This window comes from Rhinatrema bivittatum, chromosome 1 (assembly GCF_901001135.1).
Source record: "Rhinatrema bivittatum chromosome 1, aRhiBiv1.1, whole genome shotgun sequence".
Classification (NCBI taxonomy): domain Eukaryota; kingdom Metazoa; phylum Chordata; class Amphibia; order Gymnophiona; family Rhinatrematidae; genus Rhinatrema; species Rhinatrema bivittatum.
The window spans coordinates 703,320,317-703,347,840 of record NC_042615.1 but is presented as its reverse complement, the minus strand read 5'-3'; the positions used below and the strand labels follow the sequence as shown (position 1 = coordinate 703,347,840).

The window sequence follows — 27,524 nt, the reverse complement described above, 5'->3', positions numbered from 1 at the left end:
ACCAGCAGGAGAACTGATCATGGTGGAAGATAGTCCTTTGGAAAGCCAGGAATAAGGAGAGTTTGCCTCTGAAGGGGGTTCTTCGGTCTTCAGGTTATTCCAGAAAGAGGGGCTTGTTCTAGTTTGTTCTTTCAGTTGACACCGTTGTAGTGGCTGTGGACCACAAGATAGGGCAGCAGGTTCAAAGTCTGAGGCCCATCTTTATAAGTATTCCCTTTTAGAGTTAGTGTTTGGACAAGTTCTGGGAGGGCTAAGTCCCAGTGTTTCACAGACTCTAAGAGGATAATGTCCACTGTCCTTGGAATTGTTTGAAGCCACGGTGTTCTTGGGGAAGTCAGAAGAGTCAGCCCAGGGAAGACTTTAGTCTGGTGCATTGTGGTGCATTCTGTATCTTAAACCCACACACACACCTGCATGACCCAAACAGACCAGAAACCAAGGCTTTTGGGTCGGCCTGATTGTAGTTCCTGACCTTAATGGCTGCTTATGTGAATGGGCAAGTGGATGCTTGGAGATCAGTGATAGCCCAGAAAGCAAACCATTTGTTTTGGTGGATGGAACAGAAGTTACTGCAGCTTTTAGTAGTACACATTGCAAGATTAGCACACATTTAAAACGGACTTCCTTAACAGGAAGGGGTAAGTTGGTGCCTACAGGCTGGAAGCTTTCCTAAGTAGATTATGGAGATCCCCCTACAATTGAATCCGATGCAAATTGCAAGTTTCCAACACTGACAGATTCTTCAGTCTCCAGAAAGGAAAAATTTTTTTAAAAAGAGTTCATCGATTACTGGTGGCCTGGAATGACAGAAACCGGCTTTGTTTTTTGTCATATCAACCTAACCCTTGGAGTGCATTAGATCAGAGTGGAATGTTCTTCAGCAGTGTTAATGTCTGGGCAAATGTATCTGTACATTATTTATGAAGTAAAGCAGGCCTATCGCTGTGTTCATATGTGTAAATATGTGAAACCATCAACAACAATTCTAAACCTGAAGCTCCGAATAACCTGGGCAAAAGTGAAATTGTGGACTCTGCTTGGATCACCATTGTGTCTGCTGTGGTTATCTTAAATTTTAGTTTAGGGTCTACCTGGACTCTTTTGGCAGTTTTGCCTTATTATACCAGTGATACTTACAAATTTACTTTGAAAAATAAGAGTAGGAGAAATGTTGTTAGCACATATTTAAATGTGCATTGATATCACCTCAGGTAACCAAAGAAGTGAAGCCTTGACAAATATTAAGTGTCCATTTCAGATTTCTGGTTTGTGCTAGCTAGTCCTGAAGCGAAAAATGCATGTAATGTAACAATCAGTCCGGTTTGGTGCTCTTCAGCTTTTGTTTCCATAGTATGCGACAAGCACATTTTCCTAGTGTTGGTGGCACCCTGTGTGAGCACTAGGAATGGCACCTCCATTACCCAGGTGTTTGGGGGAGGGGGACTATGGTTCCCCCGCCTGGAGTGCTAACGTCGGTGGTGCCCCTTCAAAGTCACCGCCTTTCCCCTGCAGCAATGCTGCCTTGTGCGACTGCACAGGTTGCACGCACCTTAAGCTGGCCCTGAATCTTCATGTTTTAAATTGAAATTATCAATCAATTCATTTTCAGAAATTGATCTGAAGGTTGGATCTAAACCTTAAGGACAAAGTGTGAGCGTACATCTAGAGAGAGAATTGTTCTGGTCAGTTGACAAAAGGCACTGGCAGGAGGCTTTGGTTGTTATCCTTTTATTTACCATATCATCACAATTCTGATAAGTCCCCTGGTCATCGTCGTGTAGAATATTCACATGATGATATATATTTAGGAATTGCTTGAGTATAGATTCTGCACTATGTGAACAAATAGCCTTTTTTTTTCCATACTAGAAACTAAAAATAGTACATGTGTTAATGGGGAAGGGATAGGGTAGAATTAATGTGTTGTCATTTTTAACCCTAAGTTATATACCCTGACTGATGTTTTGTTTCATATATTTCCTTTGCTCTGTTTGGTTGTCTTAAATGTCATTTCTTTTCCTCTTATAGCTGCCGGACAAGTAATCGAAAGAGCTTGATAGGCAACAACCAGTCTCCAGCACTTCCTCGGCCACATTCGCCCCTTTCAGCTCACACAGGTACGCAATCTACTTTGGCACAGTAGATCAACAGTTTTCTCTTGCTTATGGGATCGGGGAAGGCTTGCTTTGTGTGGCCAGGCCTCTGTTTATCCTTTTTTTTTTTTTTTAAGTTGAGCAATTATCTTTTTAATTATCTGGTTTCTGGCGAGTTTTAGCAGTAGTAAACAGTTTTAACTTTTACTAAATGTAAATAAATTATTTGGCTATGTTTGTTTTTACTAGATACTGAGATATCCATTTCAGAATTCCTGGTTCTGCCCCTTTCAGAGCACAACAGGTGAAAAAGTAGAGTGCGCATAAGTCAATCTTTTTAAGTATGGAATTGCACACACTGTTGCCTGAAAAGGAGCACCGATGGATCTGTAAATCAATAATTTACAGATTCATGATATTAAAAGAAATTATAGTAATTTGAGTTGTCATTCTGTTTCTCATAATCTATTTCTAGCTACATCGCCTTACGTTTTGAAATCTTATTGGATTGGCCCAGTGGCTCGGCCGCTAAGCTGTGAATTATAGTGCAGTAGGTTTAACTTTTTTTATATGGGGCTAGCAGACCTGAGTGTGACCAGAGGTGATCCGCTCAAGCCTTGGTGAGAAAAGAAAAGGCAGCTGCGCCCCTCACCATCACCGCCACTGATAAGAGAGCAAAGCTGAATAGTTTAGCCTTGTCGGAGATTTCCACTCTAACTCTTGGCCAGGAAGGGAAACTTAGTTAGCCAGTAATGCTGTTTAGGAAAGAGTTTAGAAAGAAAAGGGGAGAACACAGGGATTTAAAATTCATTTTAGAAATTTAAAAATTAATAATAAAATAGTATTGCTATAGTATAGTCTTTCATAAAGGCAGACATTGTACTATACATATAGGGGTAGATTTTCAAAGGGGTACGCTCATAAGATATGCGCGTACCCCCCGAAAACCTACCCCAACCCCCCCCTGCGCGCACCGAGCCTATTTTGCATAGGTTCGGCGGCGCGCACAAGTCCCGGGGCTTGCATGGAGGGGCGTGTCGGGGGGGGGGGGGGGGGGGACGTGCCGGGAGTGACGTGGTGTTTCGGGGCGAGTCCGGGGGCGTGGTTCCGGCCCGGGGGCATGACAGCGGCCCCTGGACCAGCCCCTGGACCGGAACATGGAGCGTGGCAGCCGGCCCGGTGCGCGCAAAGTTACGCCTGCTTCGAGCAGGCGTAACTTTCGTGATAGACGTAGGGGGGAGGTTTAGATAGGGCCTGGGGGGTGGGTTAGGTAGGGGAAGGGAGGGGAAGGTGGGGGGAGGGCGAAGGAAAGTTCCCTCCGAGGCCGCTCCGATTTCGGAGCGGCCTCGGAGGGAACGGAGGCAGGCTGCGCGGCTCGGCGTGCGCAGGCTGCCGATTTTGGGCAACCTTGCGCGCGCAGACCCCGGATTTTAATGGATACGCGCGGCTACGTGCGTATCTATTGAAATCCCGCGTACTCTTGTTCGCGCCTGGTGCACGAACAAAAGTACACGTGTGCGCAGATTTATAAAATCTGCCCCATGTTGTGTGTTGTGAAAAACATGCCTTGGTTAATCAGCTAGACATGTGCTTGTTCCAAATTACTACAAAGAGAGTTCATATTTAAAACAATAGTACAAGCAAATTTTTTTATACCTAAATAAGTGTTAACCATTAAACCAAAGAAATTTAAATGTCATTGTTTGTTCAAATTTAATTCCTGATGAGACACTTTAGTTGATGTATTAAGTCAGTTCTTCATTATATATCTAAGTACATTCATTCGGCTACTGAGCATACCGCATGGGGTTATATTTTTCATTTTTTATTATAGATATATTTATTATTATCATTGTATTTATATTCTTTTCTGTACCTCATTTTGATTACATATTTGGAAAGGCAAATGATAAACCCTTGTAAATAAATGAATGACAAGCATTTAAGAATACAATAAGGAGGGGGAACTCCACTAATACAGAAACACATGCATGAAAAGCCAAACCCACAATAGAAAATAAACAAAAGAGAGCATAATCAGAATAGATATTAGGCTCCATTACAGTTTCAAAGGCCTCCTGAAAAAGCCATTTGTTTTCCAAAGGCTAAAGAGACGATATTTACATAGTAACATAATAAATGAGAGCAGATAAAGACCAAAGTGGTCCATCCAGTCTGCCTAGCAAGGTGTTTAGGGTTGTAACCGCCACTTTGTGCAGGTTATATTGAAAGTTGTAACTGCCGCTCCATGCAGGTTACCCATGTGCAGAAATATTAAGAACATAAGAAAATGCCATACTGGGTCAGACCAAGGGTCCATCAAGCCCAGCATCCTGTTTCCAACAGTGGCCAATCCAGGCCATAAGAACCTGGCAAGTACCCAAAAACTAAGTCTATTCCATGTAACCATTGCTAATGGCAGTGGCTATTCTCTAAGTGAACTTAATAGCAGGTATTGCTCCAAAAGTTACCACAGGCCCTGTTCTTCATTTCCAACCTCTTACCACTAGGGATTCTCTGTGTTTATCCCACACCCTTTTAAACCCTGTCACCATTCTTGTCTTCACCACCACCTCCCAGAGGAAGTTCCAGGCATCCACAACCCTTTAGTTAAGCTGTAATGGTATTGATACAAATGTAATCCTTCTAAGGCCAGAATTTTTAAAGTTTCTAAAAAAAAAAAAAAAATGCCATAAATAGCGTGAGTGTTAATTTTATTCTAGTCAAACTATTGTGTTCTGAGAAGCCTTGATAATTCTTTCCCTAAATGTTCTAAATTGGCAGGATTGCTGAGTACCTATTGTTTTTATGTGGTGGAAATGCTAAGAGGCATCATTTAAGCTTATCATCAAACAGGAACAAAAAGGCTTCAAACTGTGACCAACTTTTATTATCTGCCAGCAGTTTCCAGTATCAATTATCATTAATCCTCTAATTCCCTTAGTGCTAATATAAGTTCAGTGCATCAGAAACTCTTGTTTTTGTAAGTAGACAGCTATTAAAAGCACATTAATAATCTATGGAGTGAGTGCAACATATGCCTTTTCAAAAGATTTGCCATTCTTCCCTCTGTGGTAGACATAGGACTTCTTGAAGCTAATTACAAAACAATCAAACAATTTAATTAATCTGGCTATAGCTTTCTTAACAATAACTGCTTCTAAAATGAGGCACCCTGTGTATTACCATTAGATAAAGCATTGTTTTGGTATGCTGATTACCTAGTCACTGTGTAACTTCCCTCTGGAGATGATGGAGTTAATTACCTACCTAATGCCTGACCACCACTTCAGTTTACTTTATCAGGTCAGAAACATCAGCCATAATCTCTGCAATGTATATATAATATCCTAGGTCTCCAGCATACAAAAAGCCAACAAATCCCGGGGAACAGCAGGATTTGAGTCGTAAGCGAGCCCTGCACATATGGGCAGAGAATTAACTGGCAGAGGTTTTATTTTCATCCGAAAGTCTCTCAGGTATTGGCTTGCAGATGGGTAGATGAATGCCGAGAACCCTGCTGCAAGCGATGAAGGTCAGGCGTAGGACTCCAGTTCTAATCCATTTTGCCTTTCCCCGACGATCAGATTCCAAGATCGCAGCAGTACCGAAGGTTACTGCATTCTGTGTATTGTTCTGTTCGTTTACTGAAAGCCAGAGTGTTTTTCTCTAAGTGACAAAAGGCAGCAGAGTAAAATGACTGTATTTACTTTCAGCCGGTAGTATAAATGGCATAGAGTGGAAACAATTTTCATCTGCCCTGAATAAGTCCATGAGAATTATTCACGTTACTAAGATGGAATATCAACAGATCATTAGTTTGCCATCAGACAGCTGTGGCGGCAAGTGAGTAGATGGATAGAAACAAACAAAAAGATACTTTGGAAAAAAAAAAAATCCCTCCAAACTTGTTTATTGTCACATCAGGAATTCCCCTTTTGTAGTTATCATGTTTGTATTCCTTCCCAGAAAAATACTATGGTCTTCTCTTTTTCACTCTGCCACCAGATTTCTCCCGCTTCACTGCCGGTCTAAGCATATCTTCCTGTTCCCTGGAACTGTGCACTAAAGAAAGAGAGTACATGACTGTTTTAAATGTAGTTATTAATTGTATTTCTCCATAATCTCCATTCCTTATACCAGCAGTGCTGTAAATGTTTTGCAGATAGGAGTGATGCCCCATATAAAGGTTTAGTGTTACAGCTTTCCTAGGTTCTCATAAATCTAATTATAAGAATATCAACAGTGAGTGCTACTGAGATATATTTCAGTACAGTTCCTCTAAAGCTCAGGTTAGTTTGCATATTTTAGTTATGCCGAAAACCTGATCTGGTGGGGATGGTGGTGGTGGTGGTGGGAGGGGGGCGTTCTCAAGAATCTGTTTGGTCCCACAGAAAGGCTTGCATTTTCAGTTTTCTCTTGCTCAGATTTTCCATGTGTACGAGACATGGGGTTGAGCAGGTAAATCTCCTCAGCCTGTGACTTCTGGCAGCGAAAGTAAGAGAGTTAAATGTCAACTGAGAATCTACATCAACATCATCTTTTGTCACAGCTTGATGAACTGAGTCAAGGATTGCAAGTTGATTCAAGTCATGATTAACGTAGATTTTGATGCATCAAGTCAAGCAGGTTATGTCTGATTCAAGATGTGTCAGGTCAGAGCTGGCTGTACTGCACGTTATTTGAACTGAAGCGACGCCCTTTCCCCACCTCTCCACTCCTGTCTGTATGGGGCTTGAATCTTTCCCAAAATGACTCACCGATCCCAGCTACCAGCAAAATATAAACAGAACTTTAGCAAGAGTAGTGTGAAATGCAGGCATTAAAAAAAATTATTTTTTTTAGGGGGGGTGGGGATGGGGAGAAAATTTTGGTCCTAGTAAAATGCCCCTAGTTTCCTTTCGTCTTACTCTTGTAAAGAAAAGGATGTGAGAGACAGACCCTAAATTATAGACACATTCCCAGGCATTTCTGTGTGCAGTCAGTAGATCACGCTTTCTCTAACTTTGTATTTCAGACTACAGTTTTCTATATTCTGATTCACTCAGGAACTGTTTCTTATACCTAACAGCAGAAAGAGTTGAGCAAACTTTTGTAAACCCTCTGTCAGGGTCAGTGGTTCAGAGATCTTGTACTTAGCACAAAGAAGTCCCACATCACTAGTTAAATTGACCAAAGAGACTCTGAGTGCCTGGCTGAGTTTTCCCTTTCCACAGAATAATTGGTTCAATCTCTCTTTCTCTCTCTCAAAACCCAGTGTCCACAAGTCTAGAGCTTACTGCTGTGTAATACATGTTTCTCCTATGGCAATATCGAACAATGATGTTGCCCTCAGGGATGCTGGAAGCTTCTTTTTTGAACAGGCACAGTAGTTAATGCCGGCATTGAGTTAGGTTGTCCAGACTCTTGCTTTAAAAAAAAAAAGTGCAGAAACATGAAGCATAAGAGAGATGATGTGTAGCACAATGACAGGCAATCAGCTGTGCAATTTATTCTAAAAAGTGATAAGTGAATTTAAAATACGTGTATCTTTAATTATCAAGAATGTGCTGGCTGTAGAAATAAACATTCAGCCTGGAGCTGTTACATGTAATGAGCTGTTGCTCTCAGAAATTTGCTTTATGTAGTTTAGCAAGACAGGAATAAATTGCACAGGTCTCCAAATTATGATCAGAATCTACACTAAGATGACCAGTTTCATATTTTTCCCTTTAGAAACAAAACCTCTGCCACCTTGAAATTGTCATAGTCCCCAGAGATATGCAAACAGTAATGCTGTCATTGTGCCTGGAGGAGGGATAGGTAATAGGAAACAAAACCCACTTAATTCAGCCATACAAGATAATGAACAAAAGAAGTGAGGGTGTTTGACAACACAAATAGACTCCTGGTCTCTAGGGACTCTCCCAATAGCAGATGCAAAGATATGATACCTTTCAGTGCCGGAAGAAATAGGTGCCACCCTGATTCTGCACCAGTTTCTCCAGTTACAATTTCAAAAGTTTGTAGATCTGTTAAATAACCTTCAGTAATTAATATCATTTGTTTGAGAAATAGAGAATATTTAAAGTGACATTCTTAGGACTGGTACAATGGAATAGAGCCATTTTAAAATCTTGTGATTTTTATTTTCAATGTGTATCTAAATGTTTTTATTTCATTGGAGTTATACATTTTATGCTTTAATTGTATGCATTTTTTCCATATTTTTTTTTGAATGTGTTATATATTTGAATGGTTTTACTAGAGGAAGATCATGTCAGACAGACCTGAAAGTCTTTTTGGACTGGGTGACTAAAATATTTAAAGGATATGCATTTAATGTGATTTATCTGGATTTCGGTGTTCTTTGGAGCTTATAACCTATTCAAGTCATACCGACAAGACAAATAAAAGGCTTTAAGAAATTCACAGTTTAACAAGTAACCCAAAGAGAGAGATGAAATAGTAACTGCCTTTCCCCCCCAAACATGGAGAGAAACTGCATTAAATTTAGCTTACTATTCAGATTATTATTATTATTTTTTTTTTTTACAGTGAATGTATACTGTATAGACTTGCTTGCTTTCATCTTCCTCTGTGGTGCTGTGGGAAAACTTTATGCAAATTGAAATAACAGGGGTGATGCATCCTACTCCCGCCACATCTACTCTACAAGGCCTGATTTATCGAGTTCTTTCTTGATATTTTTTTCTTTGGAAAACTACCCAGAATTAGGCCTAATAATTATAACATAGTAGATGTCAGAAAAAGACCCAAGTGGTCCATCCATCTTTGGGTAATTGCTGCTCAGCACAGCTTACCCCAGTCAACATAGGTTACCCTTTTCTTCATCTCCATCTTTTAGCCACTGTGATGCTCTGTGTTTATCCCATGCCCTTTTGAATTCCTGGTAATTCCTGGCAATTACCCAAAGATGGATGGACCACTTGGGTCTTTTTCTGCTGACATCTACTATGTTATAATTATTAGGCCTAATTCTGGGTAGTTTTCCAAAGAAAAAAATATCAAGAAAGAACTCGATAAATCAGGCCTTGTAGAGTAGATGTGGCGGGAGTAGGATGCATCACCCCTGTTATTTCAATTTGCATAAAGTTTTCCCACAGCACCACAGAGGAAGATGAAAGCAAGCAAGTCTATACAGTATACATTCACTGTAAAAAAAATAAAAAATAATAATCTGAATAGTAAGCTAAATTTAATGCAGTTTCTCTCCATGTTTGGGGGGAAAGGCAGTTACTATTTCATCTCTCTCTTTGGGTTACTTGTTAAACTGTGAATTTCTTAAAGCCTTTTATTTGTCTTGTCGGTATGACTTGAATAGGTTATAAGCTCCAAAGACAAAGATAATCTCCTATGTGTATCTGCCCCTTTGAAATCCTTCACAGTTTTAGTCTTCACCACTTCCTCTGTAAGGGTATTCCAGGCATCCACCACCCTCCCCATGAAGAAATATTTCCTTACATTGGTTGTAAGTCTTCCTCCCTTCCATTTTTATTTCAAAATGAATGAACCACATTATTCCTTTTTCATTATGCTCCACCTTTGATGACTTTGTGAATGTTTGAAATACAGGCACATAACATATACTGAGCATGATCGAGCTCTCATGTTACCAAAAAGAAAGGATGTAAAGCTATGGACCACCATTTGCATTTCAGTCTTAAACATATCTTACCTTTTCATATGCACTTTTGGGCATTTAGCTCCTTTGAAAATCAATGGGAATAAGAAAAATGTAAAAATAGAAACAAAAGCATAGAGCATGGTGGGAGATAAAAAAACAAAACATTTGAGCCATTCAGTCTGCCTATCCACACCTCTTGCTCAATTTTATAGTGTCGTCCCCCCCCTTCAGAGATCCTCTGTTTTTATCCCATGTTTTCTTGAATTCTGATACTGTCCTTGTGTCCACTGCCTGCACAGGGAGGTGTTTCCATGTGTTCACCAGGTTTTCTGTGGAGAAATATTTCATTATATTGCTCTTGAGTCTATTGCCTTTCAGCTCCATTCCATGACTTTTCGTTCTAGAGCAACTCCAGTCCTCAGGAGCCACAGACAGGTCTGACTTTCCTGCTATCCATAATAAATATGCAAAATATATATTTGCATACATGGAGGCAGTGCATGCAAATTATCCCATTTATATTCATTGGGGATGTCTTGAAAATCAGAGCTGTTAATGGCTCTTGAGGATTGGAATTGGCCACCCTTGTTCTAATGCCTCATTTTTGTTGAAAGAGGCCTGCCTCTTATGCAGTTATTTCTTAGAGGTATTTATCATAAACAGTTTTTATTAAGTTTCACCAAACAACCTAAGTGTACAGATTCTAGGAGGGCGGTTACTTAACCCTCACCAGACAGAACCACAGGTAAAGTATTAACAAATATCGGCAAATTATCCCTTTCCCGCCCCGAACAACCCCCTCTCCCCCCCCCCTTGTTATGTTCCCCCCCTCCCTCCCCATTGTAACCTCCAGAAGTCCGTAGAAACAAAAAGTCAGATACTTAATAGGCTGCATAATGAAACATAAAAGGCAATCTCTCAGATGTAGAAAGTCCGCTCTATGCTTCTTGAAGAGGGTAATCGTTCAAAAGCAAGCTGCGAGCACGATGTGGCAGAGCTTGGATATAAGGATCCCAAATCAGGAGAAATTTCCGGCATAGAGACGGGGAGCGTCGAGAGCCCAAGGCTTCCATCTGTAGCATACGATGTAAGTGATTGCGCCAGGTCCAAAAGGAGGGACCCTCCGTGGCTCGCCACTGCAATAAAATCACCTTTTTCCCCACTAAACATGCTTTACCAATGAATTGACGCTCACCTCGCCGAAATCGCAATCGGGGGCCAAAATCGAAAAGAAAAAACAAAGGAGTAATGGGGAGAACAACTCCCAGCAGGTCCATAAGATAAACAGCAATGCGGCCCCAGAACCTACGGATAGGCGTACAGGCCCAAAAGGAATGAGACAAGGTGCCCACTCCATGAGTACATTTAGGACAGGAGGCGGAGGTCAACAATCCCATGCGAAACATAGTCTGGGGAGAGACATATGCCCGTCGAAAAAATTTAAATTGCATTTCACGAAAATACATGTTCATCGTGAGGGTGGCGATCTTGGCAAAGCATGTTCGAAGGATGGGTAAAGTGAGAACAAACAAACCATCACTATTCCAACGTTCCACCAATATGTGGTATGGCTCCTGTTTAACCAGCTCCCGAAGTTGGTTATAATAATAAGATAATGAGGGCGGCTTTGGAACATTAAGTTTCAATATCTTATCTAAAGCAATCAAGACCGCCAGGGAACGGGACCCCTCGGGAAGGGACTGAAAATAATGTTTAAGTTGTAGATAACTAAACACCTGGCTCGGGGCCAAATGATATCGAGTCTGTAAATCCAAAAACGATAACAGTTGGCCGTCGTCATCGAGCACATGGCCTACATGGGTGATTCCTTTAGCTTTCCAGTGACGGAAACCCGCTGTGTGGGTGCCAGGGCTAAAATCACTATTACCTTCAAGAGGCAGCAATGGTGCGCACCACCTAGGGATCTTTAACAGTTTTGTGAGTGCCCGCCAAGCTAAGCGCACCGGACGGATAGAGGGGGACTGAACAATCCAAGGGTTAAGGCGTGAGCCAGGGGCCTGCAGTACATAAGTTAAGGCAAACGGCATGGTCAACGCTTGCTCAGACTGGATGGGCACATAATGGGAACCACCCACTATCCAATCCCTAATCAAGCGGAGGTTCCCAGCCAAATTGTAGAGGCGGAGGTCTGGAACCCCCAGACCCCCTCCTCCCCAGCGTTCCCTCAAAGCCATCAATGAGACCCTAGAACGACCCCCCCTCCACAGAAAGCGTCCCAACTCCCTGTCCACGACCTGTAGGTCCGCCCTCCGCAAAGTAAGGGGCAGATTCTGTAACACATACAACCACTTGGGAAGCAGGACCATCTTGTAAAGGTTCACTCGTCCACATAACGAAAGAGGTAAATTGGTCCAATTCCTCAATAGGTCTCGCGTGCGCTTAAGCAAGGGGTCTATATTCAAAGAATAAAACTGTGATGGGACGGTAGAAAGAAAGACCCCCAGGTACCGTATAGATCCCTCAGCCCAATGTAGGGGAAAGTCCCCTATCCAACGCTCCCGTAAGGCGTCAGGGAAAGCCAAAGCCTCCGACTTATCGAGGTTAAGGCGCAAACCAGCAAACCCACCAAAATTAAGTAGCAAATCCATCAAAACGGGCAGCGAGCTTTGGGGATTCGTCAAGAACACCATGATATCATCTGCAAAGGCTGCATATTTAAAAACTTCGGTATGCATGCGAATCCCTCGGATGGCAGGGGTAGCCAAGATAGCTCTAAGCAACGGTTCAAGTTGTATCAAAAAAAGTAAGGGCGACAGTGGGCATCCCTGACGGGTGCCCCGTGCAATAGCAAGAACCTCAGAACCAGACCCATTAGCCACAATTATAGCTGTAGGATCTTTATATAACAAATGGATAGCTGTAAGGAACAGACCGGCAAAGCCCATTCTCTGCATGATATAGAACAAATAACCCCATTCCACCCTATCAAACGCTTTTTCCGCGTCAAAGCTGATCAGGAGAGAGGGGTCTTGCATAGCTTGACTCATTTCCAGGGCGGCCACGATCTTTCGAATATTATTAAGCGCATACCTATGGCGAACAAAACCCACCTGATTGGGACCAATCAGAGATGGAAGGACCACCGCCAGCCGCTCGGCGAGGATCTTTGCCAGCAATTTCTGATCAGCGTTGAGAAGTGAGATTGGTCTATACGATGTCACAGATTGTGCATTCCTTCCCGGTTTACCAATAAGTGTGATATGGGCCCGATTAACATGCAAGGGGTAGGCCCCTGCAGTAATCAATGCAGAGAACACCTTAGTGAGCACCGGGCTTAGGGGGTCAATGAGACACTGATAAAATTCGGCGGTATAGCCATCGGGGCCTGGAGCTTTAAAGCGCTTTGCGCTTTTAATCGCCATTTGTACTTCATCTACCTCCAAAGGTCTGTTTAACCATAATTGTTGATCGATAGTAAGACATGGCAAACTAAGCCGCTCACAAAAGCGGTCACAGGCAGCCTGACTCCACCCCTCAGAATCGTAAAGATTCGAGAAAAAGGTATGGAATTGGGATAGAATATCCTTAGTGGTAGTAACTACATGACCCTGAGCTGTTTGGATAGCAGCGACATGATTGGATCTGCGTCTGGTCTTGATTAAGTTATGGAGTAGCTTCCCCGATTTGTTCCCATATTGGTAGAGATGAAATTGATAGTACAACAAACTTTTTTTCGCTCTTTGATGTAGCAAGGAATTGATAGCGCCTTGGAGAGCCCTATATAGGTCTCTATCAGAAGGCCGATTATGGGTGATTAAAGCCCGCCGTATCGCTGTCATCTGAGTAGATAGTAATAGAATGCGCTTATCCAGCGACTTACGTCGGTGGGACAGGTAAGAAATGATGTCTCCCCTAAGGACAGCCTTGGCGGTATACCAAAATAGAATAGGGTCTGACTCATGCTGCGCATTAGAAGTGCAGTAAGCTCGCCATTTCGCCCAGATATACGCCTGGAACTGAGCATCATCTGCTAGGAAATATGGGTATCGCCACAATCTGTGAGCCACCCCACCCGATGAAAGGTGCAGATCCAGCCATATCGGCGCATGATCCGACAAAAATATCCCATCTAGATTAGCATCCCCTAACAGGGAGAAGTGACTGTTACTGAGAAAGAGATAGTCCAATCGGGACCAGGTATCATGAGCCCGAGAAAGGTGTGTAAACGTCCGGTCAGTGGGGTTAAGGACCCTCCATGCGTCCACCAAATGTAACGACCTCTCCAGGTCCTGCAATCCCACACTAGCTTTATTGTCCCTAGATACAACCTTGGATTTGTCTAAATGAACATCTCTAATAGCATTGAAGTCCCCTCCCAAGATTATACATTCATCTACATAGGGCATCAGGAGACCTTGAATATTACAAAAGAATTGGGGATGGTATACATTTGGCGCATAGATGTTACAGAAAATTATAGTCCTATTGGAAATCTTTGTAACTAGGAGGAGAAAGCGCCCCATGGGGTCCTTAACCTCCCGTAGCACCTGAAAGGAGAGATGTTTACTTAATAATATAGCCACACCCGCTTTCTTAGTATTGGCTGATGCAAAGTAAACATCCCCTACCCAACCACGACACAACTTCTGATGTTCGCTATCAGAAAGGTGTGTTTCCTGCAGCATTGCCACATCAACTTGCTTCCTTCGAAGATATGTTAATATCTTATTGCGCTTAATGGGAGAATTGATGCCGCAGACATTCCATGAGAGGACTCTAGTACCAATACTAGGAGCCATGGAATCTCCAGTAAGGAGATGGCAACAACAGGAGAAGCAGTAAAACAGCAAGGGTTCTCCCAGCTGGAACCCCCACTGCAAGAGCAAGGAAAGATGATGCAAAAACAGTAACATAAACACACAAAAATAAACACAGCCAAAAATATTTCCGGACTTCTTTCTGTTCCCCCCCACCCCAATCCCCTATCCCAGTAACCCCATCCCAAAAACCCCCAATCAACTGAACCCGAACCATATCGGTTCACGTGGAGTCACTTCCACACATACAGACACCCACCCTCCCCTCCCCCCACAATTCCAACCCCATCCACACAAACAGAGCAACCAGAACTGAAACACAGTTATCAATAAATGGTAGAAAACACTTTGGGAATATCGTAGAGGCAGACCGCAGTCTATACCATCAGTAGCCGGAGCACAATAAGCTAAAAAAAACCGGCATGAGAAGCGTACAAAGCGTCCCAAGCAGTATGCACTGAAGAAGAGAAAAAGAAAAAAAATGTTTCTTTTGCTGTCGGGGGCGCTCAGCAACAGGCGAGAGACCAAAAAAAAATTCCCCCAATTCCAGGGGCCGCATCCCCAGCTCATCTACCACCAGGGAACACGGGTAATGTAGGCAAAGCCCACGAGGCGCAAATAGAAGGCCAAGCTCGCCAATTAGTAGTTTAGGGGGGTGCCGGTCGTGGCGCAGGTGGAACTATGGTGTTCACAAATTTTCGGGCCTCCTCCGCATCCGTGAACCAGCGGACTCCAGCTTCTGTAGCAATCCGAAGTTTAGCAGGGTAAACAAAGGTGGCTCGATTTCCAGCCTCTATGAGGCGTGTACACAAGGGCGCCATTTGTCGTCGTTTCGCCGCCAAATCCGTGGAGAAGTCTTGAAAGATTAAAATCTTACGGTTTTCGTACTGTAGCGCCTTGCCCGCTCTCATGGCTCGGAGGATCAGATTTTTATGCACAAAGTTAAGTATCTTAACAATGACCACACGTGGTCTCGGGTCAGCGTCCCGTTTAGGGCCCAGGCGGTGCGCCCGTTCGATTCTTAAGGGCCCATGCGTTGAGGAAATATCAAATTCCTTGGTCAGCCATCCCTCAATAAAAGCGGGCAGGTCTGGTTCCAGCAGAGTTTCTGGCAGACCCAAAAGGCGCAAATTGGACCGACGCGATCGGTTCTCCAGATCCTCTAACCGTTCTTGATGCTTCACCAGGGTAGCTTTCAGGGCTGTGATTTCCCCCGCGGCGGTATGGCCGCCATCTTGCAGATCCGAGACCCTCTGCTCAAGTTCCAAAAAGCGGGGTTCAAAGCCAGCGATCGTCTCGGTAAGCGCAGTCAGTTTAGTAGATATCGACTGAAGCTCAGGACCAAGCAATTCTGAAATCGCCGCTTTAACGTCCTCAATTGCCGCCGTGCTCTGCGAAGGGGGAGAGGGCGGCGCCATGTTACCCAGTTCAGACGTTCTTGGTCGGTCTTTGTCTCTGTCCCGTTTTGTCAGTCTCATAGCCATCAGAGAGTCTCTGGACACCAAATTAGTGAGATAGATCCGGTGGCAAAAGTTCCCCAGAAATTTTGCTGATTTTAAAGCGGTGGATGGGGTTGGATTTCGGAGGGTTGGCGCTGCGCAGGAGAATCACAGCTTCCTCCTACATTGCATCACGTGACCCCCCCTTCTTAGAGGTATTTAAATGTCTGTCATATCTTCCCTTTACCTTTCCTCTATGGTCTACATGTTTAGATCTTTAAGTTGGTCCCCATTGCTTTATGATGACTGTTCAGCATTTTAATAAATGCCGTCTAGAGTGACTCTATATTGTTTATATCCTTTTGAAGGTGCAGGCTTGAGAACTGTACACAGTACTCCAAATGAAGTCTCACGAGAGATTTATATCAGGCAATATTCCCCCCCCCCCCCCCCTTCCTTGCTGTGTGTACCCAAGCATCTTTCTGGATTTTGCTGTCACCTTATCTATTAGCCATCCTAAGATCATTAGATATGATCACCCCCAGATCCCCTCTTGTTTTGTTTGCAGAAGATCTTCACCCTATATACTATAATGCTCCCTTGGGTTTTTGCAAACCTAATACATGGACTGTAGACCAATCCTCAAGCTTTGCTTGAACCCTCCTCATGCTTTCCACACCTTCCAAGGTGCCTACTCTTTTGAAGATCTCAGATCATCTGCAAAAAGGTAAATTGATAGTCCTTTCACAATATCACTTACAAAAATGTTGAACAGAACCAGACTAAGGACCAAACCCTGTGGCATACTATTGGTAACCCCTCTTTCCTTGGAATGAACTCTATTTACAACTATCATATGTTTTGTCTCACTCAACCAGTTTCTCACTCAGTCACTTTAGGACCCATACCCTGGGTACCAAATTTGTTTATAAGTTACCTAAGCAGAATTGATTCAGAGGCCTTGGTGAAATCCAAGTACACTACATCTAGCACTCTCCCCGATCTAACTCTCTGGTCACCCAAAGAAATTGATAAGATCTACCTCTGGTAAAACCATGCTATAAAAAATCCTGTAATCCAATGGATTCCAGAAACTACAATATCCTATGTTTTAGCAGCAATTCAATTAATTTACCTGCCACCAAGGTAAAACTAACTCTTCTGTAGTTTTCGAACTCCTCCTTACTTCTACTTTTCTGAAGAGAAGAAAGGTGAGTTAATGTTGTTAAAATTATGTAATTAAATGGAATCTGCCTGTCTCCAGTCCTTTGGAACCACTCCTGAATCTAAAGAAGTATTGACAAGGTCAGACAGTGGACTGCCAGAACTTTCCTCATTCCCTTAATACCCTTGGATGTATCCCACCTGGCTACATTGCTTTATCTCCTTTTAGTTTTGCTTGCACCTCTTAAACTCGAACTTCTGAAAATTGATTGAGATCTATCTTACTTCCATTCTGCAAGGACAAACAGTATGGCAGTACTAATGTGGATGACAACTTCTGATGCAGCATGGCATGGAAATCTTATGTTAAGGTTTCTAAACTTTGACTGTGCCTCATTAAGCATGTTCATGCATACTATTATGCCACGTATCCTATATGGGATCCCTTACGTCTTTCTTTTTCCGCAGAGCCCTTGAGTCACAGTTTTGTTGCTTCAAGCTCATGTTTCTGGATCTTAAGGTTTGTGCCAGATTTGCAGGCTTGTTCATTGCAAGGTTCCACAGTTTTGTTCCTCATAATTTCCCTAGGTAAGGTTTTTAGTCATTTTTCTTTCATTCCCGTACTCTGTTCCATAGTGGTGCACCATCAGTGCCCATTGGCTGTTGAGCCACCACTGCTGGCAAGTTTGATTTTGCTTCCCTTTTCTTTCAAACAAACATGTATAATGGATTCCAGTGAGGCCCTCGATGCCTAAGGACTATGTCTACATAATAGATGTATCCAGTGGCTGGGAGTAATGCATGATGTCTACAGGTGTCACAAATGTTCAGCCATGACTCAAAAAGGAAGCCGGTCCCAACTAGAACTAATGGAAAAGCATTTTGGGCATCTACTGATACATCAGCATCAACATTGAAGGATACTGGAGCTGCATCAGTGGAGGGAATGTCATTTTTATTTATTTGATTTATATTTCGCTTTTCGGCGCTTCAAAGAAGATTACGTTCAGGTAGTGTAGGTATTTCCCTAATCCCCAGAAGGCTTACAATTTGTTTGTACCTGAGGCAAAGGAAGGTAAAATTACTTACCTAAGGTCACAAGGAACTGGCATCAAGGAGACCATTGGGTCTCTTGGTGCCACCAAGTGATAGAAAACTCAAAGATAGGCCTTCGACTCACTCATCCTGCTCAAAGAAGGCATCAGGTTCCACCTCTTTGACACCGGCATCAAGGAAATCTGATGCCAAGCACCGAGAGAAGCCAAAGGCTCAGCATTGGTGCCCAATGCCAGGAGGGGGGAATATCCTGCACATGTCAACAATCTCTAAGTGGGTCCTGTAGTGAGGACAGCTCTAAGAAGGCCAGGGATTTGTGACAGCTCTAAGAAGGCCAGGGATTTGTGACAGCTTCCACTAGTCCAAGTGTCCATTACTGATCCACCTCTCAGTACTGAAGAGGATGTGGTTATCCTTCTACCTCCCAGACAATGTTGGCATCAGCTATCTTAAAGGAGGAGTTTGATAGAAATATCCAGCAAATCTGGGAGAAGACACTGCAGGGACTCTGTGCCATGGCATCAAAGACACTAACGAAGGAATGGACAAAAAGCCTCTGCTCGATTCCTTATGGGTGCTTGGTGGCAAGGCACTGGCATTGTTAACAGTGTCAGATCCAATGCCAAAAAGGGGGGGATCAGGTTTGATTACTACTGCCTTGCTGTTGATCTCCAGCTCTTCAGGGGGAGGAAGCTTCCCCTGGCCTTCGAAGCTCCTTGGAATCCAGGCAAAACAGCCAAGTGTACATGTCCTTGAGATCTTGACTAGGGATCAAGCACCGAGGGAATCCTCACCAATAGAAGATCAAGGTGAGTCAGACTCCTAATATTCTTGGGGGCGTGTGGTTATTTATTTTATTTATTTATTTAAAAGTATTTCTATCAGGCTATGCTGATATCAGTTATGCCTGAATTATGTTATTTAATGTTGTTAATCTGTGAATGCTGTCTAGAATAATTGTGTTTTTAGTGCTTTTTAAAATATAGTCATGTCTTTCTGGCCACATAAGTCTAGTGGTAGTGAATTCCACAATATGCATCATGCAACTGAAAAAGCCCTTTCACGGGTTACTGTGAGAAGTGCGTATAGAATTGAAGACACATCAAATAAAATTTGTGTAGCTGTTCTTAAGATTCTTGATGGTGTATGAATTTTCAGTACAGAATTGACCCAATGTCGAGAGGCATTTTAATTTAAACAATTCAATGTATGATGGCTGCCAGTTTATATTGCATTCGTTGTATTGGGAGCCAGTGAAGTTGCTGTAAAACAGATGATATGTATTCATGATATCGGGTGCCAGTTAATAATTGTGCAGCAGCATTTTGAATCATTTGAAGCAGTTTGATTACGTATTGTGGCAAACCTATGTAGTGCGAATTGCAGTAGTCGAGACCAAGGTGTATTATTGCCTGAAGTACTGTCCTGAAATCTGATGGTTTCAACATTGGTTTGATGTATCTAAGTAATCTAAGCTTTGCAAAAGAGGAGCAGATAACTCTTTTGATTTCTGTTTTTATTGATAATGTAGAAGCCCATATTCAGTAGGCCATTTAGTGAACATGCTTTCCAGCTAAAATGAGGCACATAACTTATTCTGGATATTCAGTGAGATAACCTAATGAATATCCCCGATTAAACTTTTCCAACTACACTTAGCGGGATATCTTTAAACATAACCGGATATTCTTTTGAATACCACTGGTTATGTATAAAGTTGTATGTCTGCATAACTTTACACTTAATCGGCTATATTTAAAAAATATAGCTGGCTAAGTAGCAGTTCAGTGAAGAAAAAAAAACACAAATCGTGGGCCTGCAGACCCAAATCTTTCCTTGCCTCCCTCCAACCCAAACTGTTCATGGACTAGTATATTTAGGACTTGCTGAAGCAAATCCAGATGTGGAAATGGACTTAAGAAGTCCCTTCAAACCTTGTCCTTGCAAAAGTGCCTGTGGGCTTGGCTCCTCTCCAAATCTGCCTAGCATGACCTCATTATAGGCAGGCTATAAATGTGAAAATAAATAAATCCTCCTAAAGTCTGTGCATCTTGTCCCATCAAATCCCTCCTCCTCCAGCTGTAACTCCAGGTGATCACCACAATAAAATCAACTCTGCCACCTCTCCTGCAACTGGCATGCCGTGCAAAGTGGGAGTGATTCCCTCCTCCCTTTAAGGGTACAGCGTCATCACATAGCACCTTGATATTCACTTAGGTGCATCTTTTTACTGGATCAAATGGAGGTGTCTTCTGGTCAGGGCTAAACAAAACCACCATCACTGGTAGGGCTGGCAGCCCTTCTGCACTAGCAATGGCTTGCAAGTTCATCAGCATCTTACAAACTGGTGACAATGCGATTAGTGACCCCTACCAGTATAAGGGGTTTCTTAGCTGGAAACACATGCTTTTGTGTTTTACCATCACAGCAAGATAATGAGAGAAGAGAAAAATTACTAGAGTGCTTAAAGCATCTTTACCTTTCGTCCGCCATCTTGTTCCCCCCATGATCTTAGTTTAAAGCCCACCCTTAGTAGGCTTATCAGTTTGTTTTGGAAGAAACTGCCCCTTTGACTGGTGGACCTGTATTTCTATTTCTGCTCAGCAGTCCTTGGAATATCATCCCATGGTGCATGGGTAGATGTTGAAACAATCTGTGCAGCCATTTATTCATCTCAATCTTCTCTGCCTTGACCTTCATCCTTGATTGGGAAGACTGAGGAGAATACCACCTGTACTCCTTTCTGTTTCACCAGCTCTCTCAGAGCCATTAAATAAGTTATAGTATGTTCTGTGTGATATCTAGCAGTATCATTCATGGCAATCTGGATGAGCAGCGTTGGCTAGTAGTCAGTAGGCTTGATGATTCTTGGAAAGCTCTCCATGATGTCTTGGACCTTGGCACCAAGCAGAGAGCACATCTCCCGGGACAACATAATCCGATTGACAGATGGATGCCTTCCTGCCCCTCAGAAGAGATTTACCAACCACTACCACTACCTTTTGCTTCATAAGTACAGTGTTTGCTGGCCTGCAGCTTTGGGGTTTACATGTTCTTCTCTTGGGATGATTTGTCCTCTTCCACTTCCAGGGTTTTATACTTTTATTCAGCTCAAGGAACTTTAGAATCAGGATATAGGGTTTCGTGGATATGGTACTTGTGGTCCAGTTCCATTTTTTTGCTCTGCTTGAGTTTTCCCATCTTGATGCCTCAATAAGCATTTCATTGATATAGTCCTCATTATCCAGATGCTTCTCAGCCTTGCCACCACCTCTTTTCCTGCACATTTTTGTGAGGGTGTTGACCTGCAGATACCTTTTACATTGAAGCGGTTCATCACTATGTATCAGGAAATCTATTTGGACAGAGCCAGAAGTAGTAACAATAGTGACAGTTTTTGTGATACAATGTTTCCCAGCCATCCTTCTGTTTGTAGCTTTTGGTACCTCTTGAAAGAAATGAGAAGGACTTAGCAAAGTTCCTAACGCTTCCTCAGCTTCCCTGCAAATAAAATCAGCTAGCTTTACTGTGAAATCTATCTTCTATCTCCACATTCAGAATTCCTTTTTGTTATCCTGTTTGTTTCTTTGTTGCTTTTACATATGGGGTGGATTATTGTATCCTTTCAGACTACAGTATGAATTTATCTGTGTATGAGTTATGTAGTTAGGTGTGGCTCTCTTTGTAGAATTGGGATGTGTAGCAGATATGTGAGCTCTTTGCTATACAGCATAGTTGACGCAGCCTCAAGGGCAAACCCGCAAGGCCTATGCCAACAGCTGACGAACACGCCCAGTAGCAGGATAGTCTGAATCTTCACCTTTACCATTTGACTCCTTGCATGGTGAGCCTTTGGGTTCTGGTGGCCTGCAGGACTTAGGCGGGCCCTAGAGCGGTAAAGATAAAAACAAAGGCAAACCAGGGTCCGGGCAGGCATAGGCTAATGGACTCAGGAGCAGGCCAAGATCAGAGCAGGCAACTAACAAAAGTGGTCAGGTCCAGGAAGCAGGCAGTCATGGTCAGGGCCAAGCAAGAAGGCAAGATCCAGAAAGTCAGGCCAAGGGAGGATATAAACACACAGGAGACACTGGACAGGATGGGCAGGACATGACCAGGCTGAATGAGGATGGATGTAGAAGGCACAGGAATACTGGCAACATGCACTGCAAAGCAGGAGATCAATTGCTGAGGCGAGATAGGAAGGTCTAGGGAGCCCTTATATACGGCAGAGCTGCTGACATCATCCTAGGGCAGTGTGAGCATTTCCCATCGCAGGCCTTTTAAGAGTTGCCGTGCACCATGTGCACACACCTAGAGGAGCAGGAGCATGGCATAGGAGAGCAGCATCTGAGCCGCTAGCAGGGCTGGGGCCTGCACATTGCAGTGGCATCAGGGGAAAGTGCAGCGGCTCATGGGGCCGAGCCGCAAATCTTTACAGTACCTCCTGTTATGGGAACCAGCCTCTGTAGGCCGCAGCCTGCTTCCTCCACCTACCACCGCGGCTGCCTGCCGCTTTCTGGCCCCGGAAGTCTCGCGGCCAAGGGGCGCTCTCTCTCTCTCTCTCTCAGCTCCAGGCTCCTGCTGGGCCTCTGGCGCAGCTTCTCCTTCCCGGCCATGCGCTCCTTCCGCGGAGTGCCTCCTTCCCGACTGCGTGGTCCTTCCATGCAGGAATCCCGCCAGGCCTCCGATGCTGCTACTACTTCCCGGCTGCGCGCTCCCCCCTTGCAGGGCCTACGCCAGGCCTCCGATGCTGCTGCTCATCTCGGCCTGGACGCGGTGGTGCCCGGTCCTGCAGGGGTGCCCCCATACTCCTAGGCAAGTGCGGCCTCTGACATCATTTAAGGGAATCGCTATGGGAGGTGCTAGGGCCCCTCCCTCTTGTTCCGGGGCTATTTAAGGCAAGGCCTTCTTGCAAGACCTTGCCTTGGCTACTCGGCTCCTGCTTGTGATCCTGATAATCCCGTTCCTGTATTCTTGCTTCTGACTGACTAGATTCAGAGACTTGCTGCCTGCCAAGACCTCTGCTTCTACCTGACCTCCAAGATTCGCTGCCAGCCAAGACCTCAGTTTACACCAGACCTCCAGCCATGTCATCTGCCTTGCCAGCTCCTGCCTTCTTCTCATCTTTGCCTGCTAAGAGCTCTACCTGCACCGAGACACTGTCTCCTGAGGCCCCCCATGTAAGTCCAGCCAGCCCCGATACCCAAGGGCTCAACTTGAGGGGAACGTGGGCTGGTAGTGGTGAAGTGTCAGCGGGGTCTAAGGCTTCCCATTAGCCTCACCTGCCAATGGAGGAGACCTGTGGGGCTCCTTCCCACAGGTGGTACCAACTTTCCCTTGGCCCAAGGATCCACGCTCCATAGCACCTCCCCCACCCAAAAAAACCTTCTAGCTTTGGGCTTCTTGAGGAATCTCCTATGAAATCCCAATATGAGTTGAGGGGTTTGTAAATTGGAGGCCGGTGTCTATTCTGTTGTAGATTTTAGTATCATCCGTAAAAAAAAGACGACAAACATTTCCACAGTCGTCCTCTTAATCATCGGTACTAAGCTTCAGAATGGATAAAGGCCCTTTAAGGCTAAAACATACAATGTTCTTCTGGTTGCATACTGAGCCATTAGTCTACAGGCTTCATATTGTTTCTCTCATGCCTAACTGACAGTATTGGAGGCACCAGCTCCTAACTCAGCAATTAAAAATATTCATATGGCAACTCATTGCTCCTAAAACCACTCTGCCTGTTATAAGGTTACCATTACTTATTTACCAATTGTCATTCACCAACATGTAAAAACCAGTGTTGCAAAAAATGGCTCATTAATCATCTTGCCCAGTAGTAACAGTAGACAAAATAATCCTCTTCTTTAAAATTTTGACACAAAAACTTCTTGTTTCAAAAATTAATTCTCCCTAAAAACATTCATTTATAAACAGCTTCCCTGAAAAAATATATCCTGACCTTGCTGTGTTTCAAGTATAGAGGTCTATTTAGGGGGGGGGGGGCTTATTTTGAGCACTCAGGCCTAGCCAGAAAACAGACTCCAGGCTGGAATCTGGAAAAATCTTTATAAACTTTTTTATTGGTGAACATTAATAAACAAAACTATTTAGCTGGTTTGTGCAGTTCAACAAAATAATAACTTACAGTTCGTTTCTCGAGGCTTCCATCTCTCTCTCTGGGGTCTCCCTCATCCCTCAATTTCTGGCCTCTTATCTCTGCTTGCAGTGATCCATACTAGCTCAGATGGGAGTAAGCTTGTCGTTTAAGGTATTCTGAAGGAGTTTCTTTTACGCTCCCTCACATACCCTCTGCCTCAGCTCGGCCTTGTCAGGCTGGGCATCCAGCCGTGCCCAAGTTACTTCCTGGCTCTTCTTCACTGGTGACCCAGCCCTGGTTCCCTGTGAGCTGGCTCCACAGGGCCATAAAACTGGCATTAAGAGAACAACATGTGCAGCAAAACACACTGCACAGGCAAATAATGGAAACTTGTAGTTCATTTTCTCGAGGTTTCTGTCCCTCTCTAGGGCCTACCTTGGGCCCTGGCCTCTTATCCCTGCTTGCAGTGATCTACCCTAGCCCAGAACCCCTTGCTGGGTTGGAAATTAGGGAGGACCAGCTGTAGCTGGTCCTTTAAGGTGTTCTGAAGGAGTTTCATAATATGCTCCCTCACAGGGGTCTTCTGTCACCTATATTCTTTTCTAACAGAGGACTATAGAGCATTTATTTATAGCAGGTGCACAGAGTTATGAGACGAGTTCAGTGTGGAGGAATTTGTTTGTGTCAAGATTGCATTGGTGAACACATATCCACCCCAGATTTTGCTCACATTCTCTTAGCTAAAATGAGTTATTTGCATAAATGTCTATTTAATGAAAGCTCATGGAAAGATTTAAAAAAGTGATCGAAGCACAAAGAACTAGGTATTGAGACTACTATAGACATTGCATCTTTATGGTGTTATATGGTGGGTGCTTAGATGTGTGAAGAAAAGACATTTTTCTCTCTACTCTCTAGTCATTAAAATCTTGGATTTTGTTTTGTACACTGCCAGAATTTTTTAATTACGGTAACTTTTATATTTTCTGTTTGCTGCTGATTTAAAAAGTAGTTAATTAAATGCTGATGTTATAGTATTGAATGGTAAAATGGTACAACAAAGACCGACCATTCTGGTGCAGTCATTTTACCAATACAAATGCTACTTGAATCCTGTGGGGGGGATTCATGTTTGTTTAAATTCCGTCATCTTGCTTTATTCTGTTTTACATCTGCCTGCCTTACAGATAGTGTGCACCCTGTCCACATTATACCGAGTAAAAGAGGCAGGTTGAGGCGATCTTAAAATTAACCTCAGCTGTTTCCTGTGAAATTGTTTCACTGACAGCAGCAGGATGAGCCTTCTAATGTACTATGAGATGCAGAAAGTAATAAGGCCCCAGAGGAGTTGCCATACCAACAACTGAACAGTTGCTACTCCACACTTCTGGGGGAGGCCCCCCTCTACCTTGTAAGACTAATCAAGATAAGGAAAGCATTATTAACATTTGATTAACTTTGTGTGTCTCCTAAGTGTAATAGTATTTACTGGCTTGAGAAAAGAATGAAGGCAGGGTTTCCACGCAGAGAGAAATTTTACTGAGCACAGGGAGGAGGAGGAATGGTGGGTGAGCTCTGCTTTGTTGGGGGCGGGGAAAATTCCACAGATCTGTTTTTATATCAGATTCAGATATTTTCTCATAATGAACCATTTTCAAACTTTATTTTTTTGTCCCTAGCTCTACTTCCTTGTTTCTCCCTGTACCATCCACCTGTGTTTTCATCCTTTGTGTCCCTCTCCTGCCTTCCTGTTTTCATTTACTCTCTCCTTCTCTGGTTGTTTCTCTTGCTGCTTGTCTTTTTATGGATACAAGCTGTGAAGCGTCAGTTTCTGAGACTGGAAAGAGGGATGATTTTTTTTTTCTCTCTGGAGCTGGTGAGCAGCCACCTGGGCCTGTGAACAACTAGGACAGGGGAACCATGATTCCAGAATTGGCAGTGCCAGGTGTGCTGATGTACAGGCACTTAGGTGCATCTAGTCTCACCAAATAATGGTCCCTATCTGTCATCCTGTTCTATGAATCTATGGTTAATTGTTCAGGGAAAATGAAATCAACTCCTTCATTTGTGAAGGGCTGCCATGCCTTTCTGTGCCCCATTAGCGTGGCTCTTAAACTTGACCCACATGCCGTTACCTTTTTTTTTTTAGTACACTGTTTTCAGAGTATGCTAACCTCAGAGAGAACATAGACAAAACAGACCTAAATCTGCCTAGCCAGGTTAACAGTCAAAGCTCCAAGGATGGAAGACAAGCACCTAGTAATAAAGCTGCTGGAAGAGAAAAAACAAACAAACAAACAAACAGAAAAAGGTGTTACTGGGGTGGCATTCTGGAAGGGGAAGAGTCTGAATACCACTCGAGCCGGCCACTTTCTCTAGGAACCTAGAAAAAAGGAAGAAGATCAGATTGAAGGTGCGGCTGGAGGAACCACCAGATGGAAGTGGCTATCAGAAATCCTGGCGAAAGAAATCCAGATTCGGAGGAACCAGCCAAAACTTGCCAGAAAGACAGAAGTCCCTTGCATTTGTGGAGCTGAAGTGAGGCCATTTTGCTTTGCATGGTTTCCAAGGAATTATAGCATACTGAGATTATGCTGGAGATCCAGCAGGCCAGAAACAGATGGGAAAATCCAACTATAGCATGCAATGGAGGCAGTGCATGCTGTAGTGCATGCATATTTGTTGCAGATATCCAGAAAACCCATCTGGCTGGAGGTTCCCCAGGACTGGTCTGGGAACCACTGTCCTAGAGAAATCATGAAAAAGGAATTTTATCAAGGTAGTCAAGGGTTTCCTGTGCTTTCTGAAGTTCACAATCGACCTAGCCTGGTGGGAATATAGATAAAAGACAACATATGCCATGCAAAGTCATGCCACCTAGCTGCAGGTCACTGTTCAAAATATGTAAAGAAATATATTTTTAAAGAAATAACAGAAGTAACTTACAAAAGCATCTTTAAAAATGTTTCATAATAAGTGGGATGAGCAAAAACAAGGAAATGATAGACTGAAGGTATGATGGACCGGGTAGTAGAAGGCTGCTTAGAAAATTAAAGGACATCTAGTTTTAATGAGCGAGTTTTTAGGAAGATCAATGAACCATGACAAAGACTGGTGAACTTCAGAAGGGAGATTATTGCTTGGCTTTGATTGTAAATTTTACTAGCCTTAACATAAGGTTGGGGGTAACCTGCACGGAATGGCAGTTACTACCATAAGAAGCTTGCTGGGCAGACTAGATGGACCATTAGATTTTTTTTCAGCTGTCAT

General features: G+C 43.4%; 1 protein-coding gene across 6 annotated transcripts in view; it reads left to right on the top strand.

Moving 5' to 3' along the window:
- Positions 1-27,524, top strand: part of MAST4 (microtubule associated serine/threonine kinase family member 4) — a 963,205-nt gene that overhangs the window by 770,618 nt on the left and 165,063 nt on the right. For all 6 annotated transcript variants that reach the window (XM_029575919.1, XM_029575908.1, XM_029575928.1 and 3 more), the window contains one exon: positions 2,029-2,117. In XM_029575919.1, coding sequence (XP_029431779.1) covers positions 2,029-2,117 — 89 coding nt within the window. The remainder of the gene's footprint in view (positions 1-2,028; positions 2,118-27,524) is intronic.